Here is a 15,598-nt window from a genome sequence, read left to right as displayed (position 1 = left end):
AAAAAGCAGGCAAGGCGAACGTTCGTCGTCGTCGTCGTTGTTGTCGGCCCGTCAGTTCGTCACTCACTCAAGCACGCCGCTAGCTAGACACACACAGAGCCACAGACACCGACACTCACACACACGCATATACATACATACATATATACTCACACAGCTACACACAAATTCAATTGGCCTCAATAATGAATTAACGAAAAAAGAAGGCAGCTACAACAACAACAACAACCACAGTGGCCGCAGAAACAACGTAGCGTGCGAAAGAAATAAGAAATGTTTTATGATGGTGGAAAGGGCAATTGGTGGGGGGGGGGGGGGGGACTTTGGCAAAGTCGAAACATGCTGGCAGAGAGAGAGAGAGATAGCGAGAGCGAGAGAGAGCGCGCTAGCGAGAGATAAGCCAGTTGTGTAAAGTTGTGTTGTTACTTTTTACATGCAGTATAGAAAAGGCATTTTTGTGATTAAACGAATTTCTTAATATTTTGATGTAATTGCTGTTTGCTGTTAGGGGATTTTGGTGTTATATTATGTACTGGTATGACCGTGTGTTTGTGTGTGTGTCGATGTCACCGCCATCGCCGTCGGCGCCTCTGCTGAAAAACTTGTTGTGCCCGCTGCTGCCGCTGCCGCATTGAAACGGGGCCTGCCACATCGACTGCGAGTCTTTGGGCTCTGTTGACTCTCGAGATTAAAGAGCAGGCAGCGGCAAAGCGGCAGCATGAGTAAGCGAGCGCGTTGCGCAAGGCCGCCCATTGTACTGGGCTGCTAACGAGCGACAGAGACAGCGATGAAGCTAGAGAGGAGAGGAGAGCAGAGCGTAGCAGCGAAAAATATAGCACGCATACATACATACATATGAAGTTATACATACATACATACATGTATGTACATACATATGCATGTGTAAATATGTACATGTGTAAATATGTACATATGTAGTTAAAAACGCTTATGTGCTTGACAACATTTCTGAATATTTACAACAATTTGACAACGACATACATATGTACATACATACATATGTAAACATATTCATACATACATTCATAGGTATGTACATATGTATGTACATACATACATACACATGTATGCACGTATTTAGTTATTCACAATATTCTAACCTTAATAGCTACACTTTAAGAACCACCCGCTTTTCTTCCTCTTTCTCTCTCTCTTTCACTCTTTGCTGGACAATGATTTTTGGTGATTGATATCTTCATTCGCAAAACGAAGATGATGACGACGCTGCAGCGCTGCCGACGCAGCAACTGCGACAGAGCACGAGTCGTTGCCGACGACGCTGCTGCTGGCTCGGGGCCTTGTGGGTGGCTGGCTGCTGCGGGTGATGGCTGTCTGACGGGTAACGTGAGTGATTGCAAGTGCGTTCGTTCGTTTGCTCCTACTCACTCTCTCTCTCTCTCTATTTCTCGCTCCCTCACTCATACTCCCGCATTCTATTTCACTTTTGCATGCCAGTGTGCGTGAGGTTGGTGTAATTTTAACTCGTTTTTGTTTAATATTTCCATCTCTTCACTTCTTTTCTTTTCATTTCATTTCGTTTCGCTATGTTTCTTTTGCTTTGCTTCATTGCACGCTACTTTACTTGTGCGTTTCGTGTTCTGACTTCATTTTCCTTTTCGTATTTCACATTGTGTCGTTGTTGTTTTGTTGCCTAAACAGCGCAAACCCGTTATGAATTTTAGCGACGCTCTCCACCGCTTTGCTTGCCGCTCTCCTTTTACAACGTCATTGTCATCGTCATCGGTATTTTGCTTCTCGTTTATTTGTATCGTTATCAGTGTGCGCTACACACACACACACACAATCAAACTGCATATCGATAATGTGATAAGCTTTATACGACAGACAATGAACAAAAAGCTTTTACCTAAAGTTTTGATAAGCCTAGAAAAAGCTTTGGTGTCGCTTCATGTGACATTTTCGTCGTAATCCTAACAAATGCCGACGACCTTGAGGCGCAGCGCATTCGTGTGTCTGGCTGACCGGCGAATTGATTACAGCACCAGCCACAGTCGAGCTGTCTGCAGTGCTGCCGATGCCGATGACGATAGTGTTGTTGTTGCTGCTTGCGCTGGCGTTGGCATTGACTTGAGCTCAATTGTAAATGCATTCAAACATGTGTGTTTGTGTGTGTCAGCACATGCACACTTAGTCACACACAACACACATAAAAAGTCGCATTGCCGATGCTCGCTTAGATTTACAACATGACGTCGCCATAAGCGTCGGCGAAAATTTTCAAGTGCTACTTCTGCTGTTGGCTGCGTTGGCGCCAGCCGCAAAATTTTCCCATGCGGCTATAGGCAATAATTATAACAACAACAAACTCCACGATGTCGAAGCTTCCGCATATTGGAAGTCAAAAGCACAGTTACATACATATAAGCTTGCTATTGTGCAATTGTCAGTGCATGCGTAATGTGTGTGCATGTGTGTGTGTGTTTAAAGCTCTTATCACGCACATGCATGATACTTGTGCTAGAAATTTGATCGTTGACTGCTACCGCCATCTATTGGGCAAAATGAGAGCTGCTGAGTGGGTGGCTGCCCTTGTAAGGGTGAGCACACATATACAAATGTATTCGCACATGAACATATGTACTTGCTTCATTAATGTGTGTGTGTGTGTGTGTGTGTGTGTGTGTGTGTGTGTGTGTGTGTGTGTGTGTGTGTGTGTGTGTGTGTGTGTGTGTGTGTGTGTGTGTGTGTGTGTGTGTGTGTGTGTGTGTGTGTGTGTGTGTGTGTGTGTGTGTGTGTGTGTGTGTGTGTGTGTGTGTGTGTGTGTGTGTGTGTGTGTGCTGGCTACCCAGCAGCAGCAGAAGGCGACTGCGACGAGATTAGCAACAGCAGAAAATTCCACAACAGATGAACGCTGGCAGAGACGCCGGCTCCGGCTCCGGCGCACCCAACACAGCAAACATTGTTCGTTTTCACATATAGTACATATTTGGTGTTTTTGTCGTTCTTTTTACACCCGCTACCCATAGGGTAGAAGGGTATTATAACTTTGTACTTGCAGGAATTGTATGTAACAGGTAGAACGAGACATCTCCGACCCTATAAAGTATACATATATATTCTTGATCAGTGCCAACAGCCGAGACGATCTAGCCATCTCCGTCTGTCCGTCTGTCCGTCAGTCCGTATGAGCACTGGATCTCAGAGACTATAAGAGATAGAGCTATAATTTTTCGACAGCATTTGTTATGTTTGCACGCAGATCAAGTTTGTTTCAAATTTTTTGCCACGCACCCTTCCGCCCCCGCAAATAAAATAAATCGAATAACATCGTAATTTTAAAGCTAGAGTTGCGTATTTACAATAATTAGTATAGTAGTTATGATTCCTGAAAATTTGGTTGCGATCAGATAAAAATTGTTTAAGTTATTAAAGAAATAGTTTTGTATGGGCAAAAACGCCTACTTACTGGGGGTCTCAGTTGCTTTGGCTGCCAATCTGGTATGTACTGCCGTCTATGGTATATTTTGAATGCGGTACTATATCGATATACCAAATAAACCATTTGGTACATTTTTTTTTAGAATTTTTGCAGTATATTCTGTATATTTTGAGAAAAATACCGCAAAATATATTTATTTTATTCAAAATGGGTAGGGGTATCTAACAGTCGAGTACACTTGACTGCACCTTTCTTACTTGTTTTTTTTTTTTTTAGCTTTTTCTCGTTCCTCTTCTTTTTGCCAATTCATGTTTTTAAATTAGCAGCATGCTGGATAAAAAGAGAACGAAACATCGAAAGAGGCGAGTGAGAAAGAATGTGAGAAGAGCGGTTGAGGTGATGGTTGTTGAGGGGGTAGGGAAAGGGTGTCCGCGGCCACCCAATTGTGTTTTAGTAGCAGACAACATAGCGGTTGTCCACCAGTCACGTCATGTGTAGACACAGGAACTCCCCAATTGTGTTTTGGTAGCAGACAACATACAAGTTGTCTTTCAGTCAGGTCATGTGTAGACATAGGAGAGAATAGACTTTTCCCCTTCGTTTTGCCGTACACGCGGAACTGATTTTCTACAAGACTCAAGTACGTCAAGTATCAAGTCAGCCAAAGGGAAATTTAAATTTCCCTCGGCTGCGCTGGGGGAATTTGTACTTGACGTGTCTACCAGACAGTCTGGTGTCCAGGTCATGCAGAAAATCTGTGCTTAGATTCTAGTGCGTAGTTCGGAATATGCAAAATAAAAATACGCTCAAAAATATATGCAGTAAATAAAATGTTTATTTTAATTCTAATTAAATTTATTAAAACTAATACAATGAGTACTTAAATTTATTATATTATATTATTTACTTATAACTAAATAATCTTATAGCTGAAAAAAAAATGTATTTATTTCGCCATTTTTCTGTATTCTTCGCCCTGGACAATGCCTTGTAGTATCTATTTATATCATCCCACACAGCTTTCGTAGTCCTCAAAACTGTAAATATAAATACAAATATATTTCTTAATTTAAATCAGATTAGAATAGTAGTTTAAAAATATTAACAACTTACCTCTGATTGTTTTATAAAAGACGCGTAGGAAAAAATCAACTTTCTCGTACAGCACTCACAAAACAAATGACGCATGATACACAAAATTGCACATGTTCGAGAAAAAATCCCGAGTCTAGGACCAGACTTCTAGCAGGAACTGGTCATTTATACGTGAATTTGCAGTTTTTTGAGAAAAGTAGGGGTTAGGGAAATTACGCGTTGCGCTAAGCAGCAGTCACGTTAGCGGACACTGTCTGGCATGACGAGTCATCCAGTCACGGGCATGGCATGGCACGAAACGCAATTGGGAAGGCGAAGTGAGGTCAGCCAACAGCAGAGATTTCAAATATTGAAAGTACAGTTGTTGCGAAAATCACAAATCGAAACGAATTGTCGCCATTTTCTGCGATTCTTTTCCTCTTGCCACCTACAAATTGCGAAACGCAAGATGGAGATCGAAAGCCAAGGCGAAAAGTTGCCAAAAGTTCAACAAATATCGGTGTATTAATATCTGCATACGTACATACATACATATACATATACATATACATATACATATACATATACATATACATATACATATACATATACATATACATATACATATACATATACATATACATATACATATACATATACATATACATATACATATACATATACATATACATATACATATACATATACATATACATATACATATACATATACATATACATATACATATACATATACATATACATATACATATACATATACATATACATATACATATACATATACATATACATATACATATACATATACATATACATATACATATACATATACATATACATATACATATACATATACATATACATATACATATACATATACATATACATATACATATATACATATACATATACATATACATATACATATACATATACATATACATATACATATACATATACATATACATATACATATCTATTTATAGTCTTCAGGCTGTACGGTTTTTTGATCGATTATTGTTTTTTGTTTTTAGAAATTTTCGTTGTCACTGTTTTTGCTCACTTATTTTGAACTCTTTTTATGTCATGTATGTATGTACATACATACAAATATAACATATGTATGTATGTATGTTCATACTACATACATACATATGTATATAAAAATACGACACATATATACATACACAAGTTCATTTGTATATGTACATATATGTATGAATGTATGTAAATTTATTTTCGTTGACACGACACGCGTTATTTATACCCGGTAAACAAAGGGCACCTAAAGAGAAAAATTCAGTTTTCGATCATTAAAGTTTCCCTTCAATGATTTATGAAAACAAAATATTATATATTTTTCGGCTGTAAGGATCAGGACAACATTTAGATATGCGTATGTATGACTATATGAACAATCCATTTTCTCTACGTCATAGCATGGACGCCCTTTATTCCTCTTCGAATTAATATTTTGTCCATATTCAATATTATGAATATTCGTATTTTTTTTTATATACATATATTTTATTTTATATTATTTAATTTTGTGGCGATATCTGAGCGCAGCACACAGTTAATTGCAGTTTTCTGACTTGCTTTTTTTTGTTACTGTTTTTGCTGGTGTTATTATTATTGCTGTTGCTGTTTGGCGTGATTCATCAAATATGAATTTACATGTATATTTCATATATACATATGTATGTACATATGCATGAAGTCAGATACCTGTGATGACAATTGCAACCTTAAGTCGAATCGTTGTTGAAGATTTTGGCCTGTAAATAAAACGTTTTCAGATATGCACATACATATGTATGTACATATAAATTTTTTCATATGCAAATAATTCAAAACGGTGGAAACTAATTTGAATATTGCCTTTGCAAACTTGCAATAAGAATATTAAAAATGCAATACTCAAGTGGGAGAATACCTGTGCTCATTAGTTTGTTATCATAACAATCAAGAGTTTTTACTAAAAAATTTTGTTTACTAAAAATTACATTATTATACCTGGGGTATTAGAACTTTGTGCCGGCAGGAAATGTATGTAACAGGTAGAACGAGGCATCTCCGACCCTATAAAGTATATATATTCTTGATCAGCGTCAGCAGCCGAGACGATCTAGCCATGTCCGTCTGTGTGTCTGTCCGTCCGTCCGTATGAAACACTGGATCTCAGAGACTATACGAGATAGAGCTATAGCGTAATTTTAAATTTTGGTGTATACAATAATAACTATAATAGTTACGATTTCTGAGAATTTGATTGCGATCAGATAAAAATTGTGGAAGTTATTAAAGAAAAAATATGGGCAAAAACGCCTACTTACTAGGGGTCTCAGTTGCTTTGGCTGACAATCTGGTATATTGTGCCGTTTATGGTATATTTTAAATGTGGTACCATATCGATATATCAAATATACCGTTTGGTATATTTGTATTTTTTTGGTATATTATATTTTGTAAAAATTCCGCAATATTTTGCTTTTATTCAAAATGGGTAGCGGGTATCTCACAGTCCAGCACACTCGACTGTAGCTTTCTAACTTGTTTAGCTTAGCTGAGATCCGTATATCATATTAACTCAATAATTTATAAAGCACTACAAGATTGAAAGAGAGTGAGAGTAAATAGGGAGTACAGCTTACTCATAAAAATTTCTCTATATACTTTACACTGCTTTGCACCCCCTAGTTAGGGTCAAGGGAACCAACCGAACATCCCCCTCTCCCCCTTTGGCTATCGAATAATCGACATGTGGTTCCCACAGTTGTTGCAAAGTCTGAATCATGAGCATATATGTAGAAATCAAACCATAAAAAGAAAATTGGTTTTTCATATGGATTTTCTACTTGTCTTTCGTTTTGCGCCTTTCTTTAGCCGCATTTCACACAGCGGGAAAGAAATATAGATGGGGAGATAGGCAGAAAGAAAGAGAGAGAAAGAGATAGAGATAGAGAGAGCTGTTAGGTGTATTTAAATACATATATGTATGTATGTATATGTTTGTGTGTGTGGCGCGATTATTCAAACATTGTTGAAGTAAATAAATACAAACACACACACACACTTGAACACATTTATAATTTATTTATTTTGCAGCGCGAAAGAAAAGACAAGAAAACGCGAAGTGCAACAATGAAAATCCAAATAGACGACGACGAAAGAATGAAGAATAATACAATGAACACCAGTGCTTAAAAGGGACAGCAAAAGAGATAGAGAGAGTGAGTGTGAGAAAGGGGTGGGGAAAATGGCGTAAGACAGTGTGGGGAAGGGGAGCGTCCAAGCGTTGCCACTTTTTTGGTAAATTGCCCAACAAAAACATAAAGTACAAAAAAAGTCCGTTGAACCGGAACTAAGACGCGGCGTTGGCATTGACAAGGGATGCGAAAGAGCGAGCAAATGAAAGATATAGAGCGAGAGAGTGAGAAAGGTCTCTGGACTGGCAAGAACATTTTGTGTATGCCTCGACACTTGTTGGCAAACCCCCTCCACTGCTCCTTCACCGCCACTCCACCTCTCCCCTCACCATACCAACATCAGCACACGACCCAAGCTCAGACATCCATCACTCACACCTCCCAATCTGGAATCCCCGCCTCTTCATTATATACCAGATACAATCGATGCTGGCGACCGCAAGAAATGTATCTCATAAATATGTACATACATATATACATTCAAATGTATGTGTACATTCGAAAGCGGGCAAAAAATGGAAATAGAAATACAATATTATCGAAACTAAATAATGTCATAATTAAGTTTGTAATGCATTCAAATAGATATAAATACATATGTGTACATTTTTGCAGTATTCATCTAATTAGTACATTTTTTTTTGTGTTTAAATTAAGTTTCACATACGCAATTTTTAAAGACAAAGAAATTTTTCTTATTTTTCAATTTTCAACTATAAAAATTCAAAGATTTTGTAACTAAAACGAATAAACGAAAAGTACACAAATTAGAAAGCTTCAGTAGAGTCTGCTCGACTGTGAGATACCCACTACCCATTTTCAATTAAACCATATTAAAAAAAAATTAATATACCAAAAAAAATATTAAAATACACCAAAGACCATATTTGGTATATCTATGTTCATAATACCACATTTGAAAGATAAAATAAAGTACAAAATATGTATGATCTTTATTGTCAACCAAAGCAACTAAGAAATTTACCATACTAAGGAATTTCCCGAATAAATCTAACAATTTTCTATACATTTTCGTGTTAGACACAACGCAGGGCAACGTAATTTTGTTTTTCAATATTGTTTTATAATTTTCCTGTTATGGGATATATTACTCTATATCCTCTTCTCTCTTTAATATGCCCGCAAAGTGCAAAAACCATACAAATTTACATACAGTTCACGTTTGCGATATCCCGCTATAGATGTATGTATGTATATATACAAAACTTGTAAAATAAAAAAAAACAACAACAACAATTATTCATAATGGTGCCTACTAATATTAAACTACACAACTTCATTATGATTAAAAAATGTTCACTTAAAAGGCATTGACCATATATCGCTGAGTTACATATGTACATACATACATATGTATGTATGTATATACATATTTTTCAAGATGAAATCCACAATTCACCCATCCAAAACGAAGGCTTTTATACAAAATGTATTTAACACATAAAAATCATTGTGGAGAATGTCTATTTTAGACATAATTTTTTTGTATAGAGACGGACAAATGTCACTTTCGCGTTCTTGGACACGCCCAACTGAATTAGATTTGTCTTTTTCAATTCAAATTACAAATAACATGTTTGTATATGGGTAATTCTGGTAAATGTCGCGTGCGACCACCTTTACAGTTAAAAAAAAAAACCATAAACTAAAACAATTTTAAAAATAAGTGAAGGTTATTTTTAAAGCTTTGGATTAGCACTATTTTTAGAGCTAAGATTGATTTAGAAACTTGTTCTGTTTTACGATAAAATACATAAATTTTTCCATTTTTTGGTTCTGCGTACGAATTTGTTCATTTTTGCAATTATCAGAAAAGAAAACAAAACAGAAAGAAAATTCCAAAACCATTCTTAGCACTTATTAAAGTACTAATCTAGAGTTTTAAGAGTAACCTTTTCTTATTTTTAAAATCGTTTCAGGTTGTGTTTTTTTTTTTGTTCACTAAAAAGATTGTCGCACGCGAAATCCGTCAGAGAATTACCCATATACCAATTTTCATTCAGTGACATTCGAGTCGAATTCATCAAAACCGTTCTCATTTGATTAAACTTATTTAAGATACACTATATTGATAAAAATTGGATATTGTCCCATCATCGTAAAATTTCTAGTGTCCTTAAAATTGCAATTAACTCCATTCCTAAATATGACTAGTCCTTAAATATTAATTAATAGCTAGCCTATTTAAGTTCCATACATTCAAATATTTCTAAAGACACTCGATGGGCATAGCTAATATAAAATCGATTATAATTTTGAATAACCAAATATCTAGCTTAAAATAATATGTGTTAATGTGATGTTTATGTTTGCAAAAATAACAAGTACGAAAGCTACAGTCGAGTGTACTCGACTGTCAGATACCCGCTACCCATTTTGAATAAAATAAATATATTTTGCAGTATTTTTCTCAAAATATACCGAATATACAGAAAAATACTAAAAATACCAAATGGTATATTTCATATATAATAACACATGGGCTGAAAAGTCCCGGGCCTGACAAAGAAAACTTGCTTTTTTTGGATAAAAATTGGCGTTACTCATCAACTTAATCTTTATCAAGAGCATCGCAATCATTCCAGAGCCGCTGTAACATTTCAATATAAATTTTTTAGAACGATTTATTTTTTGCCTCAAAATAGGCTTCAATTTCAGTGATAACCGTGTGAAATTTTTTATCGGCGAGCATTTTTCCAGGACTGCTAACCTCCAGAAGTCGCTGGGAGCCTAATCTGGCGAATTAGTGGATGTGGGAGCAATTAGAAATTAAATTCATGTAGTTTTGTCACTATCATTGAATCATGAACACATTCTTGTTGTTGGTCAAAAGTGAGTAAACGCGGCAGCCATTTTTAAGAGATTTTCTCATAGTCAAATGCTCATGCAATATTAAGCCAACATGTTCTTTTGATATCTTTACGATGTTAGCTAACTCACGCAAATTTCATTTTCGATCATTCAAAACGATTTTGTGGATTTTTTTGATGTTTTCTGGTGTGACCTCCCCATTTGGACGTCCACTGGGTTCTGCATCATCGGTGTCTCTACGACCATGTTTGAAGTCAGAAAACCAACGTTTTGTTGTTGTTTCTAATGGAGAGGAGTCCCCATAACACTTTTCAAGCCAAAGCTTTGCTTGAACGGTATTTTTTCCCATCAAGAAGCATTGTAAGATTAGAAGACGAAATTGCATTTGATCCATTGTTGTGAAAATAGAAAAAGTAGTGGCACTTTTGGCTCAATAACTTACAAACTAATGAATAGAATATCATGAAATTTTAGCAGTTGTCTTCTGAAGGATTGTATTAACTGAAAAAAGGTGACTGCAATAAAACTAGCACAATCTATGTGTAAGGCCCGGGACTTTTCAGCCCACGTTTTAATTATTTTTTTTTTTGCTTTAAATGTTATTAGACACATTAAATTGAGTTAAATCCGTTTGTTTTTATGAAATATGAAGTTATTAATCAAAAAAGTTGTGGTATTAATAAAAATTTAATAAATAATACAACATGGAAAAATCGTATGTTCGCGACCCGTACATTCGCGACCGGAACCTAATTAAATTAAAAAGAAATAAATGGAGATATTTTCTTGGGAATAGACTTAATAGAAAGCTATATGAATCTATATTAAAAGTAAAGTTATTTCTTTAAAATATTCCGTCTCAATTCGAAAGTCGACTTCCTTTTTGCGTACGTTCGCGACCGCATGTTTTTTGAAAATATTATGAAAATTAAAAATCGATAAGCCCCATAATTTACACTAACCAAAGAGCTAAACAAATGCTATAGAAGATTAAAAAAAAAGTTTCAGGAAACGTTTGTTTTCGATTTTATTTTTTAATTTATCTCGTACGAACGTACGTTCGCGACCCGGGGAAATGCCCCCATACAAAACTATTTCTTTAATAACTTAAACAATTTTTATCTGATCGCAACCAAATTTTCAGAAATCATAGCGACTATACTAATTATTGTAAATACGCAACTCTAGCTTTAAAATTACGACGAAAATTATTCGATTTTTTTTATTTGCGTGGGCGGAAGGAGGCGTGGCAAAAAATTTGAAACAAACTTGATCTGCGTGCAAACATAACAAATGCTGTCGAAAAATTATAGCTCTACCTCTTATAGTCTCTGAGATGTTCATACGGACTGACGGACAGACACATAGACGGACATGGCTAGATCGTCTCGGCTGTTGACACTGATCAAGAATATATATACATACTTTATAGGGTCGGAGATGCCTCGTTCTACCTGTTACATACATTTCCTGCCGGCACAAAATAGCTGGTATAAAAATTGAAATTGGAACCATGTGTAAAGAATGTGGTTTAAAATAATTTATTAAATTAATACAGATTAAATTTGAGTTCTGAATTTTCTGTAAAACTCATACATAAAGCAAATTTTTGTTTTTCATTAAATGATCGCAAAGTTGCACAAACCAAATTTTAATCAAATTTGGAGAGGTGAAGAAACTGGTGTTTGCTTAATTAAATAAATTCTTTTCAGGAGTCTTCGTTAATTGTTGAGCTCACCTCGTTTATATGTAAGTATATAAGCTTGTGCATATCTAAACTATTATGTACATGTTGTATGTATTAGATAAACGCTTATATACAAGAAACTTTACGTGCCCTCTGTAGTCTGCAATGATCTCTCTGCGGCTACGATGGCAGAAGCAGCAGCAGAAACAACAACAGCTCAAAGTCTTCTTAATGGGAAAAAAGGTCAAAGTATCTCTCAAACATACAAAACTCTCTCGTACACACACACACACTAATACACACATATACAGTTGCATATACGCAGCTGGGAGCGAATTCGCAGCAGCAACAACAAAAACTTAAAGTCCCAGCTGGCTTCACGCACACTGGTACATAAAATATGTATTTGGATGTACATATGTATGTATGAGTGCATATACGTATAGCGAGAGGAGAGCTCGTAAGAGTGAGAAAGAGTAAGCGAGAGCGCGAGAGTGAGTAGGAGAGTTAATAAGAAGAGAAGCGAAGGGAGCACATAACAGATACATACACAAAAGGTACCAACCCATACACAAATACAAACACTCACGTGCATAGATAAGTATGTATGTATGCAAGTGTGTGTATGTGTGTGTGAGTTTGTGTGGGCATGGACAATATATTTTATGCCATCGGTAGTGCTGCGGCCACCAAACTGAGGGCCACAACAGCAACATCAGAAAGCGGGAACAGCAACGGCAACAGCAGTAGCAATAACACTACCGCCACCACCGCTGCCTCCACAACCAACAACAATAACAACAGTATGAAGATGCAGAAGAAAAACAGCAACGTAATGCAGCGAAGGTCGCCGTCGTCGTTGCTTGCGCCGACTGCGACAGCGGCAGAGGGAACGGAGCATTCCACATAGAAAATCGAGAAAACTGCATTACATTTTCGTATGTTTTGTTTGTATGCATGGAGCTTTGTGGACCTCCACATACACATATGTACATATGTATGTATGTATGTATGAATGAATGTATGTGCATGCGTGAGTGTGTAGGCAAGTGTGAATGTGTGTTTGTATGCTTGTATACTTACATGCATATGTATGTATGTACATACATATGTATGTATGCTGGTTGTTCGGATACGGGTTTTGTATTGTTTGATATCCGTTCACTCGTTCGAAAAAGCTTTAATATATACATATGTATGTACATATGTACATACACACATACATATGTACATGCATACATACATACATATGTACATACATACATATGTACTTACATACATACATATGTTTGTATCTTTATAAATTGTGTGTATATGTACATCAATACATGCATACATACATAGTTAATATTAATTATCTATGTACATATGTATGTAGATACAGTTGAAGAATGAATTTTCAGCGAAAAAAGGAACGCACTTAAAAGCAAGAAGGGGTGATGGGTAGTATTGGTATATGTACATATGTACATACATACATACATATATCGGTAGCTCAGCGACAGCTTGTCTGATAGTGTAGCTGTACTCAAGAAAGCGTTCCGTGGGGAGTTGTAATTACACACGGTGGGTTTGGGGGAGTCGCCGATATCGAGTACAATGATCTTGAATTGAAATCGAACATTCACACAGCCATACACATCCCTACACATGTACATACATACATATGTATGTACATGTGATAAGTGTGTTTTCGCATAAATATGATTATGATATCGATAATAATAAAGTGGTGGTTGCTAAATATCGATATATTTACATATGTATGTATGCAGTTTATTCTGAAATATGTACATAAGTAAATTTAGGTCAGATTTCAAACATACATATGTATGTATGTATTTATGTGTATACTATTTTATCAATTCACACATTCTGTATTGAAATGTATGTATGTATGTTTTGACATACTTATGTATGTATGTATGTACGCATGCGTTTGTACATACGTGCGGGAATCCCAATGTCTTCGTAGAAATTTGCGGGAAGTCATTTCCATTTTTAGTAAACACGCGGCTTTACATAAATATCAAGAAATGCATATATGTATGTACATACATATTTATCTATACATAAGTACATTTATGTACATGTGTGTAGGTGTATGCTCAGTCGATAGTGTATACATACATATGTATGTATGTATGTATGTACATATAATAATAAACTGTTTATATAATCAAGGGTTCCTATACACCTGTCCGTTTGTGTAACCGATTGAGAAATTTAATGGGTGTAGAAAGGGGTGGGGAGAATGTTGGTGCAAAAAGGGAGATGAAGAGCGAAATGCCAACAAATTAAAAGTAAATTTGCTTTTTGCCATTTCGAGCATGCAGGGCAATAAGCAAAGCAGCAACAACGAAATCGAATCGTGCCAGAGCCGAACACATAAAACCGAACATCGAATACCGAGCGACAACGAAAGCCAAATGCCGAAGTCCGAATCACGAAACGAGCGCAAAGCTTTCAAATGGGAAGTTGATGGCAGTCCCAATTGTGTTTTGGTAGCAGACAACATACAAGAAGTCTTCCAGTCACGTGAAGTGTAGACACAAGACGAGAAAAGAATTTATCCTTTCAGTTTGCCGTATACGCGGAACTGATTTTCTACAAGAAACGTCAAGTATAAATTCTGCCAAAGGGAAATTTAAATTTCCCTCGGCTGCGCTGGCAGAATTTGTACTTGACGTTTCTTATATAAAATATGTGGTCCAGGTCTTGCAGAAAATCTGTGCTTAGATTCTTGTGCGTAGTTCGGAATATGCAAAATAAAAATACGCTCAAAAATATATGCAGTAAATAAAATGTTTATTGCACTTCAAATTAAATTTGTTTAAACTAAAACAATGAGTACTTAAAATTATATATTATCTAAACAGTTTTACTTATAACTAAAAAATCTACGAGCTAAAAGACAAAATTAATTTATTTCGCCGTTTTCTATATTCTTCGCCTTAGACAATGCATTGTAGTTTCTCTTTTGATCATCCAACATAGCTCTTTCGTGGTCCTCAAAACTGTAAATATATGTAACTACAAATCCAAATATATTTCTTAATTTAAATCAGATTAGAATAGTAGTTAAAAAGTATAAACTTACCTTTTGATTGTTTTATAAAAGACGCGCAGGAAAAAATCAACTTTCTTGTACAGCACTCACAAAACAAATGACACATGATACACAAAATTGCACATGTTCGAGAAAAAATCCCAAGTCTAGGAGCAGACTTTTAGCAAGAACTGATCTTGTTTACGTAAATTTGCCAGGGCGAAGAATATAGAAAAATGGCGAAATAAATTAATTTTTTTTTTCAGCTATAAGATTATTTAGTTATAAGTAAATCTGTTTAGATAA

At 35.8% G+C, this 15,598-nt stretch overlaps 1 protein-coding gene across 3 annotated transcripts; it reads left to right on the top strand.

The window, feature by feature from the left end:
* The first annotated feature begins 1,202 nt into the window (after window positions 1-1,202).
* LOC127565664 (uncharacterized) lies at window positions 1,203-14,934 on the top strand. Of its 3 annotated transcripts, XM_052005306.1 has the most exons (3): window positions 1,203-1,365; window positions 12,269-12,305; window positions 14,573-14,934. In XM_052005306.1, the coding sequence occupies exons 1-3, from the start codon at window positions 1,234-1,236 to the stop codon at window positions 14,749-14,751; spliced, it is 348 nt and encodes a 115-aa protein (XP_051861266.1). In that variant the 5' UTR covers window positions 1,203-1,233; the 3' UTR covers window positions 14,752-14,934. The 3 variants fall into 3 exon arrangements, 2 of the variants coding, with proteins under 2 accessions (XP_051861266.1, XP_051861268.1); XR_007954996.1 differs by lacking the exons at window positions 12,269-12,305; window positions 14,573-14,934 and adding an exon at window positions 7,624-8,880 and having other exon boundaries at window positions 1,203-1,379; XM_052005308.1 differs by lacking the exons at window positions 12,269-12,305; window positions 14,573-14,934 and adding an exon at window positions 7,624-8,879.
* Window positions 14,935-15,598: the final 664 nt, after the last annotated feature.

Source organism: Drosophila albomicans, chromosome X, assembly GCF_009650485.2.
Source record: "Drosophila albomicans strain 15112-1751.03 chromosome X, ASM965048v2, whole genome shotgun sequence".
Classification (NCBI taxonomy): Eukaryota; Metazoa; Arthropoda; class Insecta; order Diptera; family Drosophilidae; genus Drosophila; species Drosophila albomicans.
Note: the sequence above shows the minus strand (reverse complement) of the source record. Positions and strands in the feature narration are given on the sequence as shown.

What these genes read in the sequence shown, in the direction of transcription:
- LOC127565664 (XM_052005306.1), top strand. Translation starts at nt 1,234, where the DNA reads ATGATGACGACGCTGCAGCGCTGCCGACGCAGCAACTGCGACAGAGCA. An exon ending in ATGGCTGTCTGACGGGTAAC is followed by an intron (nt 1,366 to 12,268) that starts GTGAGTGATTGC and finishes AATTCTTTTCAG; the next exon opens with GAGTCTTCGTTAATTGTTGA. An exon ending in TGAGCTCACCTCGTTTATAT is followed by an intron (nt 12,306 to 14,572) that starts GTAAGTATATAA and finishes TGCCATTTCGAG; the next exon opens with CATGCAGGGCAATAAGCAAA.